Genomic DNA, 15,850 nt, shown 5'->3' with positions numbered 1-15,850 from the left:
GCTGTGGGAAAGCAGCATTACACTAAAGGTTTCTCTGTGCACTTTGCTTTTGGTTTAATTTACAATAACATTTTATTTTTGTCTCATTTGTTTTAGAAGTCAGTATGTTTAATCACTTGTTGCAGAGCTTCAAGTTATGCTTTTGTAAACCGATCTGCAAAATCTACGCTTGAAAGTAGCACGATCTCAGTGAACGTCCAGGGAATGATAATGACCTCCCATGTTTATTAAGAATGTTGGCAAACATGTGTTGACATTGTAAAAATAAATCCCCCTTTCAATGTCGTAGCACGATTGCCCCACACCTTCTTTAAGTAACAAGATTCAGATTTCATTAGAAAATCAAAAACCATCAAGCAAAAGCCTTTTTTGACTTGTCCTGTTCAGCCTGCATGGACAAAAATAGGCACTTGTATTGTAATCTAATTGGCTCACTCAAATATTTAATTTAAAATGCTGAAAGAGGCTGCAGTCTTTTTACAATTGATATTGAAAAGGGAGACGCTGAGGAATTTCTGGAATGGGTTCAGCGCTAATGATTGATGAAGTTTCACCCAAAGCTGTGGCTTAATTATTTCCCCAAATGGCATAAAGCTGTAATGCTGGCAGAAAGAAGAACAAAGGAGAAATGTTTTAAATGATACAAATGTTGTTTTCATGTGTACATATAAAGGACAAAAATCGAATATCTATATGAAGAAAAGTCAAATATTCTTGAGGAAGAAAATGTAGAAGACTGGCAGTGTGTCTCTCGTGGGTATGTTACAGAATGTCAGCTAAACTATTTTTTTCTTTTTTAAATAAATGCATAAAACCTAATCCATTCACTACTTTTTTTTTACAAATATATTTAATAGCTTGTCTTCTTTACAATTCTCAGTAGTATTAAAACTTCCATGCACAACTGTATTTAACCTTTTTACATTCACACAATTATATACCAAGATAAGTACATTAAATCACTGGTTTTAAATAAATTAAATTACTGCAAATATATATATATATGTGGGAGATCCAAAGATCATTCTTATTGACCGACAATAAAGCCTTTACAGTTTTCATAAAATCTGAAACACATATACAAATACAGAAAAATAGACTGTTCTGTCTGCAGAAAATGAAAATAATCCAAATAAATTTGATAATTAACAGCTGAATCTGTGCATGCTTTGGTTATCAGATTATTTCATCAGAATTTAGTAATAATAAAAAAGTGGTTATTTGATTTTTTTTTTTTTTTGAAGAATCATATTAAATTGGTTTTAATTTCTTGACAATTTTAAAATAAAAAGAACATCAAATCATCAGCAAACAGGAACCAAAAATTGGTAAATCTTCTCATTTCTGACGTCCTCCAAACCTTAATTACTTTAGCAAAGTATGGGTCGCCCTGTAATGTAATGTATCTGAGTGCGTTCTGCCTCCCAACGTAATGAAAACGTGACTTTTTAAAATAAAATACCTGATTTAAAGTCATCAAATGTGTTTATTTTACATAAACACATTTGTGTGGGATGGCTACATAAGAAAACATATTTGAGGCGTACAGAAGAAAGAGCGCCCCCTGTGGTCAACATATGAAACCATGCTGAGGGACAGGGGGAAAAAACGACCAATTTTTTATTTGCCTCCGCCATATAAATGCGTGGAAAATCATCTCTTTATGATGACAAAAATGCTTGGATTTTAATTTATGACATTGCAATTTCTAAATAAATAAAAAAATAAAATAACCACTTTTTCACAGAACTTGCATAATTCAGACAGAGAAAAAAACACTAATTCACCCAACATTTTTTTTCATAACTTTGGAATGACAGTAGCTTCTTCATTGCCATATTTGCCACCTCATCAACAGGTGGCCCCTCACTACGACTCATTTTCTTTGTTATAAGACGTTTAGAAGCATCGAATGACTTTAAGTGTAAACCTCATGACGATTGCTAGTTTTCTTTGCGCTGCTCATGTCTATTCACAAACTGTCACATTAGAAAGGCCACAACACCGGCAACAGTTTGAGAAAAATAATGTGACGTTTTGAACAGTGTTCCACGGTTCTTCAAACCAGATGGTCCCGTTGTTTGTGGTGCTGCAAAATAAATAATTAGAGAGATAAGGAACAAAGCTGACGTAGCATCAGTTTTGTTTCCTTTTTTATGGTACAGTAAAAAAAATAAAAATAGAAATGCGTACCTTTGAAATAAGTCTTGGCAGCATTTTTGAATACTTTCATCAGCGGCATCGAAAGCCGATGCTTTAAACAACTGTACGCAGTCGAGTGGAGGAACGAAGAGGAGTCCTGTAAAGGGAAAGTGAAAGCTGGTCTATTTCGCTGCATTGAAACCGACTCTAAAAATGAATGCACAAAAATACATTTTTTGATTTTTACCAGCAATGCAAGCATTGACAAGAGACACGCAAGTCCCAGTGATCATGGCTCTCAGCACCAGAGATGAGATAATGCCTCTTTTTGATGGGCATATGGCAGCTATAAGAAAATATATGATTACTGTTATAAGACTACCTACCCATAAGCATGATAATATAAAACAAAAACACTCACAGAGGCCTCCTATCACAATGCCGAGTGAGCTGAAATTGGCAAACCCGCAGAGAGCATACGTTGTGATTATTTCTGATCGGACCTAAAACAAGAAAATTATGTTATTGTTTTGTGGCTTTAACATTACCTACCACCCCCCCCCCCACACACACACACACACTATATTTGAATTTACTATTCAAATAAATTAAAATATCAAAGTCTTTTTTCCTGTAATTCATTACAAAAAGTGAAACCTGTATGGCCAACAGTATCTTATTGAGTCATTACACATGAGTGCTAACTGGTGCATTTAAATGCCTAATGACCTAATTTTAGGTTTCTTTTTTTTTCTCTTTGATGGTTATGTACTAAACCTCATAAAAATAAATTTCCTCAGTAAATGAGCCCAGTGGGGGGAGAGAACACAGAAATGTCCGTCTACTAAATTGCGGGCCCTTGACAAGAGAGTATATGTTCACGACTTGGTCATGGCTGTTCAAATCATCACTGAATACTAACTAACACTTCACACTGGACTTCAAGCACCTTAGATTCTTGACTCTACTCCTCTCCCTGTCTCAGGGACCTTGATTTCCATATGAAACACGCAATTTACTTTCGTCTATAAAGAGAAGTTTGAACAACCAAGCAGAAAAGGAATTTTTGTTCTTCTTAGTCAAGGTAAGGTGCTTCTGATGTCGTGTCGGGTTTTGAAGTAGAATGTGATTCCTTGTCACATTCCTCATGCTGTAGTTCACACCTTGTGAGTCTCCCTCAGACTGTCGAATGGTATTTGCTTCACATTCCTCTCAAGGCTTTGGGTATTCATGTGCACCTTTTTTAGGGCACTTTTTCCTTCCACTCAACGTTCAATAAATATGCCTGGTTACAGCGGATATTCAGAGGTGCCAGTGGCTATCTGCTGGACAGCTGTCAGCGGTCTTCCCGATGATTGTGCAGGCCAAAGCATAATATTTCTGTATTTGAAAACACTTTTTTTTTTTTTTATTTATCCACCCATCCATCGCCGATACCCGCTTGGCCGTGCAGGGTCGTGGGGGACTGGCGTCTATTCTATCTCCAGCGGTCAATGTGTGAGATGTTTATGTAATATTCCATATTTTTAAGAATTTTGGCTTGCCACTGGCTGTAAATTATAATCATCCAAATTAACAGAAATTAATGCTTCAAATTTTTCAAGTAAGTAAGTAAACATACTGTATATAATATATGAGTTCCACTTATTGAAGCAAATTACGAAAACAAAGAAACTCTTGATGATCTTGTAATTTATTAAGACGCACCTGTAATACTTACAGATATCCACTGTCTTTCGCCTCCAATCACTTCATCAAGCCCATTGAGTCTGTTAGCCTTCAGCTCAGAAAGCTTCTGGTAAGCGACAAACTCGTTGAGGAAGAGCTTTGTACCAATGAGCTCAGCCACGATGAAACTCTCGTCATATGGTATACCCATCATAAAGGTGATGGGCATGAACACATATGAGCAGATTAACTGCAAGCAACAACAACAACCAACAAAGATAAATAGGTACCTTAAAACGTGTGAATCAGTCAATTCCACAGCAATACTTAGTTGTAATGCAGCAAGTCTGGCTTCTGTTACCTCAAAGGTGATTTCAGGATATCCCACCATACCTCCAGCCCAACTCAAAGCACTGTTTATGAAGCCCAAGATGGCAAGAAATGCTATCAGATTAGCGGCAATGTTGGCAACCAGGCCTATGGATGAAGATGCACCGCTGCTGACGGCCTCCAAAATGTTCTGTTCATCACTAGAAAAAAAAAGAAAATAAAACAAATAACTAAATCTGTAACTCAATTACAGTGATGTGAAAACGTATTTGCACCTTTACATGTTTTGTTTGTATTTGCTTGTGTCACACCCAAAGGTTGAAGAGAATCAAATAAAATGTAGGCTGTAGGCTGTAGGCTGCGGCTCAGACACTTCAGAATCAGAGCCTCCTGATTCTGATTAGCAGCGCAAACACAGAAACAGTTTTCATTGATCATTAAAGGTAAAAAGGTAACCCTGATTGATGATTTTGCCATCAGGTGTTGGTGATAAATGACAATGAGTCTTTTTTACAGAAATGTTGAGAAATTTTGACTCATTCTTTGCACAATTGTTTTAATTCAGTCACACTTAACCCTTTTTCACTACCCCTTTTTAACCGTGCCGAGACCAGTCCGAGCTCGGTAACCGAGATAACTATCGAGTGTAAATGGAACGTTGTTTCTTTTTAGCATGATCAGCCTTTTTTAAGGTAACACCAAAACTGGATGTCGGCTAAGTCACTCCAAAAGCCTTATGTAGTTTTATTTAGGCATTTACAGGTGACCACTGTGGTGTCCTACCAAATTACTGAAATGTGTAAATGTTTAAGGTCACAAACGGATATCTGGACGATCTCCATCAGGATTTTGTGGTGATGGTTCTATCCATTAGAAGCAACTCGGAGGATGTTCTGTTTCGCAATTGCTGTAGGTCTGACACCTTTCAAAAATCTCCACTTGTGTCTCGTCACTTCACAGACTATTTTCCTACAAGTTTCTAGGTTCTTTGCGATTTTGTCTGGGAAATGTGAGACGAGCGTTTGTGCACTTGTTGGTCAGCAGTGGTTTTCAGCTTGAGACTCTCCATCTACTAGTATTTTTACCCAGTCTCTCTCTTAGTGTTGAGTCGTGAACAATGAGGAAAGCACGGCCTGTAACGTTTTAGATCTTCTGTTTTTGTGAACGGCTATATTTCAGTTATTTTGGTCAAGGTTCACCACTTTTCCATGTCTCCTCTGTTGTAGAAAAAGGTTCACTGTAGCTTGGAGCCCTAAAGGCCTGGAGCCCTTTTTCTCTGTTCTTAAGTTTCTTTAGCTTGGCTTTATGAGATACTTCAGGCCACTTAATTCTACAGGTCAATTAGTAATCAGGTATGGGTCTGATTTGCAAATTCACGATTCAACAACAGGGGAAAACATTATTTCGAAGCCCTGTAGAATGCTTTGAAAATGCACACTCACCCAGCAGCCACTTTGATGTTCTTGTCTGAATTAAACTTACTCTCTTCCGTCTCGGGATAAGAGAGCTTCGAAATAGCCAGAGCACACGGAGCGGCCATCACAGAAGCTGATATCAGGGAAGATGCGTCAATCTGTAAAACATAACATTCACTAACTTGCACAGGCAGCATTTGATCTGCAGATAACCAACACGTTTGATGCAATTGTTTTGCGATGGTTAGGAAAGAATTCTGCCGCAGTTTATCTTTTTATATTCTGCATAAAGTGACATCTGCTAAAGTTATTTTTTTCTATTAATTACACAATTTTAGTATTTAGCTGTTGATCGATAATTTTAAAAAAGATAGTATAAAACATATTCCTCCTCTAAAGAACACATTTTATGCACAGATAGCGATCATTAATGCCTTTTGTGTACCGTACCTTCTCCGACCATGTTGCAGAGAACCTGAACATTAAAAACGAATGAGCACATCATCAAAACTGTTTCAGAGTTTTTTATCCTGAACAGGGACTCCTTGCATGCTAGGAACATAAATTCTTGGCTATTGTCAGCACAGGTTTATTAGTTTCACAGAGAGCAATGGCTTATCTTTGTGTCCACTGGGGAGGACAGGACACTTTGTACAGCACAAAAATATTTTTTATGGTTTGTGAAAGTTCAGTCCTGTGACTGGTACATGTTAACATCCCCCCTTTTTCGTCAGCTATTTTGTATCTACAAACGTTTTTTGTAAACCTTTCAAGTCAGTTTGCATCTTTGCTGAACCCCTTTAACTCCAGATTTTATGTAATAACACCAAATATAGAGCCCAAAAAACCTATCTAATAAAACTTAACACTTTCTTATCATTGGCAGTATATGTCAACATTTTTGTGGGGCTTTTAATGAGGCATTTAAACTAGGGCTCTTTTTTAAAAAAAAAAAAAAAGATTTTCCAATTCTGAATCGATTCTCATATTAATTCCTAAAGCTCGATTCAAATAACCAATGATCGATTCTTAAAAAAATGCCTTTTCCACTGTGAACTTACATTAGCCAGCATTTTCATCTTACACTCCACTCTAAGAGGGGGAATTTTTAATAGCATATTTTTAATATTGCACCAGGTTAGTTTCCAAATAGCAGCTGTAGATATCTCTGCTGTTCTTTGTTTTCACAATTGATCTGTTTGGCCATTCTGCCCTATAACATTTTTATGAAAGCAATTGTCTCAACATGGGAGAGGGTTTGGTTCTAACAGCCACCATTAACTACCGTTACTTTTATAAATTAGATGTTGAATGTTAATACAATACTAGTATCCATAGGTTGCATAACTAATAACTACACAGTCATGTAAATAAGGTGAAAGCTGAAAAAAAATGTGATCAGATCGGATCGAAAATAATCTATTTTAAATCTTGAGAATCAGAATCGATTCTTGAAATTTGATTCAATGCCCTTCCTTAATTTAAAATGAAGTAAAGCGAAAACCAAGGGTTTAAGATGGAAGTCTCACCCCCTGGCGCACCTGCATCCACTGATTATTACCAGCATATCAGCGTCAAGGCCTCACCCTACTATCCCACAAGACTTTGCTTATAAGGCGCTCCACCCATGGATTCTCCTCCTCTTGATTTGAGCTTCGACCCTCCTCCACCCCATCTTCTGCATCACGCTCTCAAGCTTCACCTGAGTGCTTCTCCCCTACGGCCTCCACCACCAGTGGAGGCCGTAGGAGGAAGACTTCACTAATCCTAATCCAAAAATGAACATCCAAGCTCATAGACATTCACAGCTTTCATGTCTTCTGCCGGGGTCCGAGTGCCAAAGAACCTATCGAATTTATGTTAGTAAATCTCTCTAACTTCCTATTTTTTCTGTGTGAGTCTCTCAAGATTCAACTATTCTTTTAGCCTGTGTGGAATGATGATAAATTCAACGAAGTGAAAAAACAAGAATTTGGTGCCATTTAGATGTCATGGGATATTTTTTTTTTTTCTCTTTTCTATTCAACTCAGGTTTAAAGTTCTACACACAAGCTCAAATATATAGATATCATTGGTAAAATGATATCTGAGTATTAATGGGATTGAATGTATATATTTAAACCGATATGCGTAATTTGCATCTTGTGAGGATTAGAGAAAATCCATTCTAAAGTCAAACCTGTGCATCAATTTTTTCTTTTTAATTTAATTAAATAGCTTGTTTTACCATCATTGTCATCAAGCCTAAACTAATTACATCAATGCTGATGATGAGTGTATATAAACTTTGTATGGGCACTGATGACACATGGTTATGACATTGTGGAGAGATTACCTTCACATTTTGTTTACAGAATACCTTCATTTGTCTTAAATATGATTATTTGATTATACTTTACGTGATTTTGTCAGTTTTCCTCATATATTTTTTTTCATTGCACTCCCTACTTCCTTTGTCTTTTTTTAATATTATAACTACTTGCATATTTTTGAATAGAAAATACCATCTAAATACATTTCATCCAGAAGACAGATTAAAGGGAGTTTCCTTTAGTGAGAACATTTTGAATCTTTTCTGTGTCTTTCTAAAACATTTTATTTTGGTACCTGTTTGTGCCCAATATATGCTGGCATGTAAAGAGCTTTATCTCACCCCAAATGAGATGAAAGCCCCCATGACGCTGCCTGCTATAGTGGCAAATCCACCTGTCATCACTGCATGGATCTCTGATTTGGTCATGTCCTTCAAATACGGTCGAATCAGCAGCGGAGCTTCAGTCTAAGCCAAACAGAGAAAAAACAATTAAGCAAATTTAAAAACTCCAACTTTTTTCCCATTGTTGTCATTGTTGAGTTTTTTTCCAATTAAGCATATTTCCTGTTGCAAAATGAAGTGTACCTGCCCAACAAATATGTTTCCTGCCACGCTCAAGGTCTCAGTGGGCGAGGTTCCCAGCGTTATCTGCATGGCCCATGAGATCTGCATGGACAAAAACACATGACTCCAGGTAAATCACAGCACATGCATTAAATACACACCCAGACCTATAGGGACACGTGCAATACTTAGAGATTACCTTTAAAATAAGCCACTGCATCACACCCAGAAAGTAAAGGACAGACATAACGCTGCTGAAGAACACAACGATGGGCAAAGCCTGGCGGGGAAACAATAAAGCTTAAGTTAAATATCTTGACTTGAGTTACTTGAAGTACTCGTGGTTTTGAATTCACCTACACACTCACTTGAAAGGCAAAGATGTTGTCAATCAGGTCACCAAAAACAAACCTTGAGCCTTCTTTGGTGTAGTCAAGGAATATCTGATGATCATAAGGTCCACAAATTAAAGAAATGTTACAAAAGGGGATAAGTTATTTTAAAAATGGTTATTTATTTTGTGAGTACATGAATGAAAATGACGAGTAGTCATTATGTTTTACTATCGCAGTGTAATTTACAGCTTTGTAGATTAGAGACTGTTGAATTACACTTTAAAAAGTGATTAAGAGGCACACGTACGCACACACATTCTGCTGAATCAGGCTTGGATGCACAATAAAGTTAAGATAAGCATGTAAGTCCTCTATTAAGTTAAATATTACACTGCTAACACATAACATCACACAAAAAAAGCATTTTGAAAACAGGAAGATGTTTGGAAAATGTTTTGGGATGTTACAAGAATAGAATAGAATAGAATAGAATAGAATAGAATAGAATAGAATAGAATAGAATAGAATAGAATAGAATAGAATAGGGTGAAAATGGGCATAAAAATGAAAGCACACATATAGACATTAAAGACAAATAAAAAATAGTATTGAAAGATTAAGCTTATTTGTGCATGTAAAATTAAAATAAAATAAAAATTTGTGTTACTAAAATATGATCTTTTATTTTTGACTTTGTTATTTTATCCCTTAAACCAAAGTACTACCTGCACTTGTTCTCCAAGCCAGTCGAAGGCTATAAGACCTGGTTGTGTTCTTATAACAAACAGTCCAATACAGAACTGCAGTCCCAGACCCCAAAGCACTGGCCTCCATGAGATCTACAAAGAGAGATTGGTCATTTTTATCACTTTATTAGATAGTGTCCATTCATTTAACACAGGGAAGTGCTTCAGCTAAATCATCAGATGCCAAGAACAACAAGGCCTAGTGATATCCAAAGTCTTTCTGAAGCAAATAAATGTAACCGATAGAAACCAAGTATGTTTCAAAACAGTTGTAAAGGATTGTTCATATTTGATTACCCAGTGGTAAACTTACCATTGCCCTGTGAGCTGAGAAGAGGAATAAAAGCACGATAAACATGCACACACCTCCGAATGAGATAAGCTGCTCGGGACGCTTTCTTGTGTCTAAAACGAGCCACACCACAAGCAGGACAATGACTGCTAGGATGAAAACCCTGCCGGACACAACAGAGCAGCATGCATTAGCTGTTTGACATACTTTGAGGCGCTATTATTACACAAAAGGTGTTGGTACTAATTATTAAACACATTATAGAACCACTCACCATTTTAGCCATTTCAGGTTGGATTTGAAGCATCGAACTGCAGGTTTGAAACACCGACTGATGCTTTTCCCCTTGTGCTTCTTCACAAGCTCGTAAGATACTGCAGCAATTGCCACACAAGTTAGGACCACAAGAGCGGTGGCCCTTTGGAAATCCAGCACGCAAGCAGCAATAAAGTACGCCACATAACCTGCAGGGGAGAGTACAGATGAAGCCACTCATAAGAAATGAATTATGCTTGAAAACACCAGCAGTGAATTCAAAATAGTAACACGTCTTGGAATCATTTATCTTGTTATGTCATGTGACAAAAACAACCACACCTATCATAATGGTAGAAGAAGAAGAAAACCAACATTCTAGGACATGGTATTGTTACGTTTTCCATTTTAAAACCAGAAGTTGAAAATAAACTTGAAAATGGGGGCGTGCTCGTGGCGCAGCGGGTAGCGAGACCCATATACCGAGACCTTAGTCCTCGATGTGGTCGACCCGGGTTTGAATCTGACCCACAGTCCTTTGCCGCATGTCTCACCCCCCTTCCTGTCAGCCTACTTTCATACAAGCAAGCCACTAGAGCTGTGAAAAATACCCCCCAAAAAAACTTGAAAATGAGAATGTTTTCGGTTTCTCACCTGCCACAGCCTTGAAATCCAATATGGCTGCCTTGTATGTATTAAAAAACTAAGTCCACCAGTAGGAAAAACATTATATTTGTTCTCCTGACAATTTCATCTGATTAAATCGTTCACACATACAGTTGTGTTTGAAAGGTCAAAATGTGGAGAAATGCATTCTTAGCTTGCATTGCTAGCGATAGTTAACCTGGTCATATCAATTAAATCCCGTTGCTTTGGAAGCGGAGCCCAGTCCAGTTGGGTTTGAAGCGAAAATCTGCGGGATTTGAGAATTAATATGTGCCTTGACCAAGCAAACTAAGGATTTGAGATTTGTTCTGATGCCAACAACTAAAAGAAACTAAAGCCAAAAAAAAATTATTTCCCTTCATTTTACGTATTCTAACATTAAAGGCACATGCACACAACTAGAAGTTGTGCAGCACTGTGTGTGAATCTGGTTTAAAGGTAGAGTGGATGTAGGTAAGAAACGCCCAAGAGCCTTTTTGAATAAAAGCGCGCATGTGCAAAACCATCTCACCTGCACCAACGCTAACTGGATGCATAAACCATAGACACTATATACATATATATGGACGTATAAAATGTCTATGGCATAAACACTAGAAATGCACATGTGCAGCCAGCATGCAGAAACTAACAAGAAACGTGTACGCACATTGGCGTTACGTGAGCGCGTCACAGTGATTGGCTTGTGGGACAACAAATAGATAAGGTGATACACCTGGAACTCGAAGCCAACAAAGATCGGCCACTATATTTTTAACTGCAATCATTTTGATGCTGAATTTGTGGCCGTTACGCTTCCCCAGGTGGAATTTTGACTTCAAGGCATTCTTGTTGTATTTCGGAAGAACAAAGAGAACGCACCACATGAAGCAAAGCAAGACACTAACCATGTATTTGCATCTATTCAATGCATTCAAGTATGAGAGTAACATGATTACAAGTAGATGATTTACAGTATTACATGGGACACTAGTCCAATGAAAAACGATCCTGTCAATAACAGAAATTGCTAACAAAGAGATCATTGTTGAAACTTTCTTTGTAGGTTTAAATGTGCAGCAGCCACATTGGATAATAAATTCCAGGTTGGTCAGCAACCTTTGACTTCCACATTTGGAATCCAGGTGGGGTTCTTGTTCTGCTTCTGACAGGGAACTTCTTCGCTGCTCTTCACTGCTCTTCTCTTTTAAGAGGTTTCTATTGAAGCTGAGACTAATGTCACTGAACAACTCATCTTTTTGGCTGGCGGTGTGAACCCTACATCACAGTCAATTTGTTTGTATTCACCCTGCAAATAGCTAATACCAGTATTTCGTTTGAGTGCCATCAAAGGCAGCCCAAATGCCACCAATGATTCTTGTACCACATTGTCTGTCTTACTGGATAAATTTCTGCTTAATGAACAGAGTTTGTATATTACCTGCTCCGAGTAAGCCCAGCACAATGTACTTGAAGATTCTTGAGTGATCCTTGATGTACCGCTCTGTGGCATTAATTGGCGCAGAAACCTTACTGAAAGATTAGACAAGTAAGTAAATAAAAATGAAATCATTGTTACATTCCCTTCCTTGATTTGCTGATTTGTCTGTACTGCAATTAACCCTTCATTTAGAATAAGACAATAGAAGTGAAGAAAAGAGCTGCAGAGATGTTCAGGTTAAAAATAAACCATGTGCATAAACTTAGACCTTCTAGGTATATCGAGCATTTGCAATAAGGAGTACTCCACTTCACTATTTTTGTGACATAAAAATTACGTAATCCGACTAACCTGAGGTATGATGTCAGTTTCTTTTTAGTCCTTACAGACTGACTTCTGATGCTGTCAGTGTCAACAATGTTCTCCTCCTAGCAAAAATAAAAGTATTTTATGAAAACAAAAGCACTACGTTGTTAATCTCTTTGACTGATATTGAAATAAATACATACCCCAACTTCAAAAGCCTGGTTGTCGATGCCAATTCCATGGCTTTGGGTTAGGTTGTTCAGCTTGACACCGTTCTCTTCCACTGAAAAATAAAATCATCGTTTACCTCGAGACAGCAGCCTGTGGGAAAAGCAGCTTCACTTCAACTTCAAACATGCAGGAATGCTGTTTTTTTTTTCCCTGAGTGTACTCTGCAAGATAAAGCAGTTTCAAAATAAAGCCTAGCGAGCCCTTAGGTCTTATCATGCGCAACTAAAAAAAAAAAAAAAAAAAAAAAAAAGCAGGATGAAGAAACTTCAAAACTAAAGGTTTATTTAATGGAAAAGCAGAAATAATGGCTTACTTATTCTGCGTCCTCCCAAACCCAGCTGGCAAATGCTGAGCTGTAAAACACGCTGCAGGAAGATATACTCTTTGCCCTCAAAACAACTTATCACTAATTAACAGGCAGTTTTTTTTTTTTTTTACGGCTTTAATTTCTCAGGAAGTGCAGTAAAGAGGGAGGAATCAGCGTCACTTGGCCCGAAAAAGGTGAATGGAGCTCACAAAGCAACACATGATTAAACATCATGCTGACTGTGTACTGACTACATTACAGAAGCAACAAGTGATAAGATGAAGAGTTACTGATGAATCATAAAAAGCTGCATAAATGACCTAAGTTTTCTGAGTAGTAATAAATCTATTACAGTTTTATTAATTTGGATACAATGTAGGAAGCATTTATTTGCTCTCTTTCTAGGGAATGTCAAAGCAGTAAATTTCAAATTAGGAGTGAAAAGACTGCTTACTCAAAGGAATTGCAGTACTGTTTGTTCTCAACTTTTCAGCCTGGCTAGAATCTAAATCCATTAAACTCTTTTGCGTGTAAATGATCACAAACATCCACGTATTGATTAGGAGCTTTTGTAGTAATCCAACACAATGTACTGAAAATGTGTGAAGTGGAGGGAACGTGTCATGTAAGTAAAAATCCGACTGGTATACAGCCTCTTTTATACTGTTGCCTCATAAAACATTATTATTGCAACCAATTGCTTTTATAAATCACCTAATCATTAAACCGAGTCCACCTGTTGGTGATTTTGATTAAGTATAAAAACAGCTGTTCTGTGAAGACCTTGGCCGAGATTTGATGGATTGAATGAAAACTCACCGTGCCCAGCTTGAAACGTGGTGGTGGAACGTTCAGTAAGACTTGAAATTTGACATTAAAAGATATTCTCTGTTCATTCAGACAAAGCTGTAGTTTTTTTTTTTGTAAAACAAAAATGGGGGGAAAAACAAAACTGGTTAAGAAATACACCAAAAAACTTGCAGCTGTAATTGAAGAAACAAACTATCAAATCAGGGAACGGAATACATATTCCCACCACACTTTTCAGGTTTTTATCTGCTTTATGTATGTATATATATATATATATATATATATATATATATATATATATATATATATATATATAAACTTCCGCTTCACAATTGTGTGCTACTTTCTGTTGGTCCATCACATGAAAGTCCCACTAAAATATATTGAGGATTGTTTTTGTAATGTAGCAAAATGTTAAACAGCTCATGGGGTGAACATTTTTTCAAGCCACTGTAGTAAAATGTAACATTAATATGCCTCATAAAATTCAGTTTCGTGCCAAATGCAGGTACTCCATGGTTCATAACGCTCAATGTGGCTACAGCCGGTCTGGGAGAATATATTAAAGGATTGTTCATGCTTAAAATGTGCCACTTAGTTGTGTCTGATTGGTGTTTAGAGAGCTGTTGAATTGCTGAAATGTTTTACGAGATTAACGACCTGATAGCAGTTTCAGCAACCGAAACATTAAACCCGGGATCAGCAACTCTAGATGCATTTTGATTATTCATGTCAAATCATAAAAAAGGAAACTTTAAATGCTGAAGTCAACTTATGACTAACTGGTTCTACAAATCATCAAAAATTGTTTGATATCACGCAGGCCTAATGCCACAGATAGTGACTGAAATTGCGAACATGACTGCTGAACCCCTGATCCCGAATGACCTTTTTTCATTCAGTCATTTAAATCGGATGAGTTTAATCTGTGTTAAGTTTCTTGTTTTGTCTGACTCAAAGACCTGGGTGTAGTGCTGTTTGACTAGCGGGAAGGAGGACATTATCGGTTTTTCCCTCAGTTGTGTCTTACAGGTTTTGCCCTACTGAAACATCTGGGTCATAACTAAAAAAGTGTAGTTAAGGATTTACTTAGCGTATTCCTTTAATGTTTTTGTTTTCCTATGTAATATTTCCCTCTGTAATGTTTTTTTCTTTTCATGTACAACACTTTAAATCATATTGTTACTGAAAAGTGCTCTAAATAAACTTGCCTTGCCTTGCTGCGGACCAGTCTGTCTATTCATCTAATGCTCCACCCTACTATCACTCCTAAACAAGACACATATACTAAATCGCCGCTGTTTAAAGCAGACTGAAACAAAACATTGGGAGACAAGACCACCATTTTCCCAACTTTGACGTTGATGACAACTATTCGTCCTTTTACCGAATGAATCCATTTCTACCAGAGTAATACTTCAATAACAGTTTAATTAATGTTATAAAGTTTACCATTAAATGCATTATCATTTTAAAATGACACTGAAGATGAGAGGGAACCATATTTGGGAATAAATTCGGGGACATTTTACACCATCAACCTTAAGGTTTTGTGATAAACATCATGCATCTTAATTTCATCTTTTTTTTTTCTTTTTTTTTTGTAGTGTTTGGGCTGGAAACTGTCATTTAGATCTGGCAACCCAGAGCACCTATAGTTTTGGAGTAGCACACCTAAACCCTCAACGGGGTTTCAGGTATGTTATAAAGTAGACGTCCTATTTAGAGATACTGGGTATTAGTTATTTAGCTAATTAGTAAATTTCTAATAAACATCTTATACCACCATGCTTCACAGATGTCCCAGTCTCAATAGTGAATAATACTTATTGTAACAATGAATAAAGAGAAAAATAATGTGCTTAGTGGGTAAAACACAAATTTTAGGTTGATCATGTTACATTTCAAAGCTTTCTTTTGGTCAGCAAATATTAAATGTGTAGTCACGGCCTCTTGGGCTTCCCTTGGCTGCGCCACAGGAATTTGAAGAACTTTAATTGACTCAATCTCGCCTGAAGGCTATTTGCAAACAAGTTTTAGATTTGTTTA

The 15,850-nt window shown here is 37.0% G+C and overlaps 1 protein-coding gene across 2 annotated transcripts; it reads right to left on the bottom strand.

The window, feature by feature from the left end:
- Positions 1-123: 123 nt before the first annotated feature.
- On the bottom strand, positions 124-13,803 carry slc28a1 (solute carrier family 28 member 1). Of its 2 annotated transcripts, XM_036149876.1 has the most exons (18): positions 12,998-13,801; positions 12,657-12,736; positions 12,499-12,575; positions 12,148-12,239; positions 10,081-10,270; positions 9,828-9,969; positions 9,494-9,607; positions 8,802-8,876; positions 8,633-8,713; positions 8,455-8,535; positions 8,209-8,334; positions 5,583-5,713; positions 4,172-4,340; positions 3,863-4,060; positions 2,564-2,645; positions 2,390-2,488; positions 2,194-2,299; positions 124-2,089 (listed from the first exon to the last, which is right to left on the bottom strand). In XM_036149876.1, coding segments are annotated over exons 1-18 (1,965 nt in total). In that variant the 5' UTR covers positions 12,999-13,801; the 3' UTR covers positions 124-1,968. The 2 variants fall into 2 exon arrangements, with proteins under 2 accessions (XP_036005769.1, XP_036005761.1); XM_036149868.1 differs by having other exon boundaries at positions 3,863-4,340; positions 12,998-13,803.
- Positions 13,804-15,850: the final 2,047 nt, after the last annotated feature.

Source organism: Fundulus heteroclitus, chromosome 2, assembly GCF_011125445.2.
Source record: "Fundulus heteroclitus isolate FHET01 chromosome 2, MU-UCD_Fhet_4.1, whole genome shotgun sequence".
NCBI classification, from domain to species: domain Eukaryota; kingdom Metazoa; phylum Chordata; class Actinopteri; order Cyprinodontiformes; family Fundulidae; genus Fundulus; species Fundulus heteroclitus.
This window is presented reverse-complemented; position numbering and strand designations above follow the sequence as displayed.

Excerpts from the sequence above, each read along its gene's own strand:
- slc28a1 (XM_036149868.1), bottom strand. Across the intron at positions 10,271-12,147 it reads GCTGGGCTTACTCGGAGCAG|GTTATGTGGCGTACTTTATT; the intron begins GTAATATACAAA and ends TCTCCCCTGCAG. Across the intron at positions 8,536-8,632 it reads TGCAGTGGCTTATTTTAAAG|ATCTCATGGGCCATGCAGAT; the intron begins GTAATCTCTAAG and ends TTGTCCATGCAG.